Source organism: Psammomys obesus, unplaced genomic scaffold (genome assembly GCF_907164565.1).
Source record: "Psammomys obesus unplaced genomic scaffold, mPsaObe1.curated_primary_1811, whole genome shotgun sequence".
Classification (NCBI taxonomy): domain Eukaryota; kingdom Metazoa; phylum Chordata; class Mammalia; order Rodentia; family Muridae; genus Psammomys; species Psammomys obesus.
Window position 1 is genome coordinate 353,275 of NW_026594216.1, and position 6,326 is coordinate 359,600.

General features: G+C 38.5%; 1 protein-coding gene across 1 annotated transcript in view; it reads left to right on the forward strand.

Annotated features, from left to right (window-relative positions):
* Positions 1-6,326, forward strand: part of LOC129684877 (uncharacterized) — a 75,419-nt gene that overhangs the window by 17,855 nt on the left and 51,238 nt on the right. Inside the window, 2 exon segments of the mRNA XM_055618131.1 lie at positions 3,666-3,695; positions 4,241-4,439. Of these exon segments, the coding sequence (XP_055474106.1) occupies positions 3,666-3,695; positions 4,241-4,439 (229 nt within the window).

Genomic DNA, 6,326 nt, shown 5'->3' on the forward strand with positions numbered 1-6,326 from the left:
TGATGATGATGATGATGATGATGATGATGATGATGATGATGATGATGTTTTTGGTTACTGCTTGCTGGTTGGAGATGTCCTGATGGCAAAAATCAAAATTGCCTGAATGAATTTGAAACCCCTAATCAGCAAGAAATAGACTAACAAGATCAATGCTCCATTTCTTCTCTTTCTTTCTCTCCTACCTAGTTTGGGAGATTGGAAAGGATAACAGTGGAGAAGGGTGGTAGAAATAGGAACCCATAAAGTAGCCAAAAGTCCAGTTACAGTGGGATGTTCCAGGTCAACTAAATAGTCACGGCATAAGAATATATAGAACTTTAGTGGCTTTTACTAAGTTTCCTACTCTTTAAGGATACTCATTAGAATGTAACCTTGCCCCTTTAGAAAGACTTCAACAGTGCTCCAATGGATGTCTGCATCCATACTCTCTCTGATGAAGAGTGTATAGTGAGACTTTTATCAACTTGGTCTCTCACTGGTTACTCATGAAGTACTGTGCAGCCACTCACTGTCTCAGTTCCTCTTTGTTTACATCCTTCTTGATATAGGAATTGTGCTTATATACCTTTAGTGACTTGAAGCTAAAGCTCTGCAGAGATGAAAATATGTGAAAGGTGGTAGATTTATCCAGGTGTTATTTGCCCCTTACTTTGCAGATTTTTTTTCATTAGTCCAAGACTTGTCTGTGGCATGGGTGACATAAAAGTGCTAGCCTTATGAATTGGGTCATTCTAAGAGTTTGTGTCAGTAGTTGTTTAGGCCATGTCATTAAATTCTGCCAGTGCGCTCAATTTATGTTTACCACATTTTTAAGATGCAGAATATATTCTAATAATCTTTTTATTTGTTTATTTGTTTTAAATATTAGTTACAGTTTTTTTTTCATTTTTTAATATTAATTACAGTTTATTAACTTTTTATCCCAGCTGTATCCCACTCCCTCATTCCCTCCCAATCCCACCTTTCCTCCCTCATCTCCTGCCCCTTTCCAAGTCCACTGATAGGGGAGGAACTCCTCCCCTTTTATCTGACCCTGGTTTATCAGGTATCTTCAGGACTGGATGCAAAGCCCTCCTCTGTGTCCTACTAGGGCTTCTCCTCACTCAGTGGATGGGGAGAGGCCAAAGAACCTGCCATTGAGTTCATGTCAGAAGTAGTCCCTGTTCCCCTTACTAGGGTACTCACTTGGACACTGAGCTACCATGGGCTACATCCAAGCAGGGGTTCTAAGTTATATCCATACATGGTCCTTGGTTGGGGAAACGGTCTCATAAAAGACCCCTCTGCGCAGATATATTTGGTCCTTGAGGAGCTCCTGTCCTTTCCAGGTCATATTAACTCCACCTTCTTTCTTATGATTCCCTGCACTCTGTCCAACGGTTTGGTTATGAGCCTCAGCATCTGCTTTGATACACTGCTAGGTAGAGTCTTTCAGAGGCCCTCTGTGATAGGCTCCTGTCCTGTTGCTTGTTTTCTCCTACCTCCAATGTCCATCCCATTTGTCTTTCTAAGTGAGGATTGATCATCTTACCCCAGGTGCTCTTTCTTGTTTATCTTCTTTAGGTGTATAGATTTCAGTATATTTAGCCTATCTTATAGGTCTATATAAGTGAGTATATACCATGTGTGTCTTTCTGCTTTTGGGATACCTCACTCAGGATGATCTTTTCAAGGTCCCACCATTTGCCTACAAATTTCATGATTTCCTCGTTTTTAATTGCTGAGTAGTATTCCATTGTGTAAAAGTACCACAATTTCTGTATCCATTCCTCAACTCAGGGACATCTGGGTTGTTTCCAGATTCTGGATATTAAGAATAAAGCTGCTATGAACATGGTTGAGTAAATGTCCTTGTTGTGTACTTGAGCATCTTTTTTATATATGCCTAAGAGTGGTATAGCTGGATCTTGAGGAAATGCTATTCCTAATTGTCTGAGAAAGTGCCAGATTGATTTCCAAAGTGTTTGTAAAAGATTACATTCCCACCAGCAGTGGAGGAGGGTTCCTCTTTCTCCACAACCTCTTCAGCATGTGTTGTCACTTGAGTTTTTGATCTGAGCCATTTTGATGGGTGTAAGTTGAAATCTCAGAGTCATTTTGATTTGCATCTCTCTGATGGCTAAAGACGTTGAACATTTCTTTAAGTGTTTCTCTGCCATTCTGTATTTCTCTACTGAGAATTCTCCGTTTAGCTCTGTACCCCATTTCTTAATCAGATTGCTTGATTTGTTGCTTTTTAACTTCTGTAGTTCTTTATATATTCTGGATATCAGCCCTCTGTCCGATATAGGGTTGGTAAAGATCCTTTCACACCAAGAATTTCCAAAACTATCCTGTACAACAAAAGATCTTCTGGAGGTATCTCCATCCCTGATCTCAATCTATACTACAGAGCAGAGTAATAAAAACCACATGGTATTGACATAGAAACAGAATAGTGGATCAATGGAACCAAATAGAAGACCCAGAAATAAACCCACACACCCATTGATACTTGATTTTTGACCAAGAAGCAAAAACCATACAATGGATAAAGACAGCATCTTCAACAAATGGTGCTGGTCCAACTGGATGTCTACATGCAGAAAAATGAAAATAGATTCATATTTATCACCCTGCACAAAACTAAAGTCCAAGTGGATCAAAGACCTCAACATAAAATCAGACACACTAAATCAGCTAGAAGAAAAAGTGGGGAAGACCCTAGAACTCATTGGCACAGGTGACAACTTCCTGAACAGAACACCAACAGCACAGGCTCTAAGATCAATAAATGGGACCTCATGAAACTGAAAAGCTTCTGTAAAGCAAAGGACACTGTCCTCAGAACAAAACAACAGCCTACAGACTGGGAAAGGATCTTTACCAACCCTATATCTGACAGAGGGCTGATGAAATAATCTTAAGCTCAATGAGTAAGTGTTAGCACGAACATAAGTGTAAGTGTAAGCAATTAAGAGTGCGTGTGATCAGTTAGCATGGTAATGATAGGTACCTTTTCATCTGTCAGGAGGCACAGTTGGGAGGTTCTCAGTTGAACACCAGTCTGGGCTACATAGTGAGATTTCTGATTTACAACCAAAATAAAAATAAATAAATAAAAATAAACAAAGTAAAAAATAAAATCCATTAAAAAATAAAATAAAATGAAACCACGACTGTTTCTGAAACCCAGAATAGTTATGTGGCTCCTCACATCATATTATATGTGGAAAAGAATCTTGAAATATGTCCTCAAAAACATCATTTATGTAGTATTGCTTTGCTTTGTGCTTGAGTTTGCCTTGAGTGTGGTAGTCTGCAATCATCCCGGCTCTGGCGGTCTAGGTAGTTCTGAATGTTGAGGCACAGGAGAAAACCAATGTGTTAGAAATTTCAGTGCATACTTCCAGTGTAGACAGTTTATTTCTGGTTTGAAGAAATCCTCAATTATGACACAAAAAGAGGAGCGGGAGCTTCTTTGCATTCTTTTCTGAATGTACAAAGGGTAGTGGGAAATGTCTGTATGTTAATAGAAAAAGCCAACCTTTGTACAGATGTAAAGGAAGTTTCATCTATATTGTAGCAGTCTACTGTAGCAGTCTACTGCCAATTCAGATTTCTCAGAATTCCTAAGGACCCCAAAAGCTGTCTCAGAGTAAATGTTTGTGCTCTGTCCTTAGGTCTGGCACGTGCACTGAATGCCCAGTTGGGTAAGTTATTGATGTAACCTCATTTTGTTGACAAAGCTTTTGCCTATGAGCCTCAATTGACTGAATTTATTTCTACAACAAATGTCTGCTTATTGTGTGTGCTTTTAAAGTTATGCCATCACATTGGTACACTTGTAAAAGAATATGAAGAGTTAAAACAAGTAGGGAAATAGATAGGTTATCATTATGGAACGACTCTTAGCTCATCTGTCTGTGCTGTCTTCTGTAGTGTGCCCATTTGAGAATGTTAAGAAAATGGTAACTGTAGATCTTCACAGGAAAGTTGAGCGTGATTTCTTACTGAGCTCCTATGTTCCTGCAAGTTCTGAACATGGACCTCTAACAACTCTATATAACAAGACCAAGCCAGAACCCAGTGCTTGAGTTGAAATCTCTGGACTCATGTTCAAGAGTGTTCACACAATCTGGTTCCCTGGGATAAAGGGTGTGTGAGACATAGGACGGGAAAGAGGAAAGGCCAAAATGTCGACAGATTTCACTGTCATCTACATCACACTGTTGTTTTTACTCTTCACCTTACACAGGTTCTTCCTACAAGTTAATGTGCTGGTACAACAATGTGGCCAAGGACAGGCCAGGAGGTGGCAGGTTCAGTCCTGCCGATATTGACCCATGCTTGTGTACTCACCTCATCTACGCCTTTGCACATATACAGAACAACAGGATCATTCCAGGAAGAGGGGACTTGACTGACTATGAAACTTTAAATAACCTGAAAAACAGGTCAGAGAAGGACAGAGCTGTCTGATTCGGTGTCTATTGTATTGACATTTTAAGAAGAAGCATCAATTCTTCTTAAAATGTGGTTCAGAATTGTGTTGGCATTTTGATGGGACATACATGAATCTGTAGAGTGCTTTTGGTAGGATGGCCATTTTTACCATGTTAATCCTACCAAGCCTTGAGCATGATAGATCTTTCCATCTTTTGATATCTCCTTCAATTTCTTTTTTCAGAGACTTGAAGTTTTTCACACAGTCTTTCTCTTGCTTGGTTAGAGTTACATGAAGATACTTTATGATTTTTTTTTGTGGCTACTGTGAAAGGGGTTGTGATTTTGTTTCCTGATCACCTTTCATTTTCTATTCATTCTTATGGTCTCATCATATAGTTTCAGAAGTAAAACCAAGAGCATTGTCAAGAACTTGTACTTTTTGGCAGCCTCTGTGGTCACTCTCATCTGTGCCTCTTGTAGAGGGGTCCTCACAGCTGGTCAGGTTTTTGTTTAATGACTCATTGCTTGTAGTTGTGCACTGTTTCTTCTTGTAGATTGTCTCAGTTCACTGTGTTTCCCAGTAGTAGATTGCACAGTGGCTTTGTCATCAGCACTTTATTTTCCTTGCTGCTCTTTCCTCTATTTCTCCTTCTTTCTTCAACCTACACACATCTGCCTATGGAAAACTTGCACTGCCAGTATGTTCCTTTTTATAGCTATTTAACTATATTAAATAGTTAAATATTTAAAACAGTTAAATATTTCTATTTCTCCTTCTTTCCTCAACCTACACACATTTGCCTGTGGAAAACTTGCACTGCCAGTATGTTCCTTTTTATAGCTATTTAACCTTTGTGATACTGTGTCTCCTGCTTTGACTTACCTATCCAAACCACTCTCTTTCTCTTCTCTTTGGTCCCTAATGCATTAAAAGTTAACACCAGTAAACAAAAGAGTTACATCAGTATATAAGAGAAAATGTGTTACGTTTGTCTTTCTGTGCCTTGGTTACTTTTCTCAGTACATGTATGTATTTTTTCCAATTTTATTCCCTCTCTGAAAATTAATAGTTTTATTTTTCTGTATAGCTGTTTAAATTTTACCATATTTTCCTTATACATTTGTCACTTGATGGGAATGTGGAGTGATTATTTTATGTCCTATTGAGTGTAGACCTGTAAGGAACAGTTATGTGCCAATGTCTTTGCAATGGGATCTACATTACTTAGGGTGATTCCTAGAAGTGCTGCACCTAACTCATCAGACTGATTTTCAGGCTGGCTGCACTAATTTACATACACACTCGTGGTGTTTACTTGCTTTGCCACATAAACGCAGTATTTGTGGTCTTTTGATTATTTAATGATAGTCACTCTGAATTTGGCAAGACAGGCTTTTTTAATTCAATTTTCTACTATTAGAAATAGATTTTTCCACTGGCTTGGCAAGGTATTCCTGCCAGGAGACAGGGAAAGAGGACATGCTTAGACCTGATGCAAATGATTGCTGGGGTGCATGGGAAAGGCAGCTCCTCTTTTCTGTCGAATAGGCAAGGAGGGATGGGGAAAAAAGGAAGGCAGAACTGGGAAGGGAGGAGGGTTGGGGTTACAACCAGGATGTAAAATGAATAAAAAAATAAGAAATTTAAAAAATTGATTTTTCATACAATGTATTTTAAGTATGGTTTCACTTTTTTCAAATCTTATGAGATCTTCCTTACTTCCCCTCTAATCTGAATTAACACCCTTTCTGTCTCTGGTTAAAAATCAAATAGGCATATAAAAAATAATACGTCATTAAATAAGATAAAACAAAAACAGAAAGAAAGAAAGAGAAAGAGAGAAAGAGAGAAAGAAAGAAAGAAAGAAAGAAAGAAAGAAAGAAAGAAAGAAAGA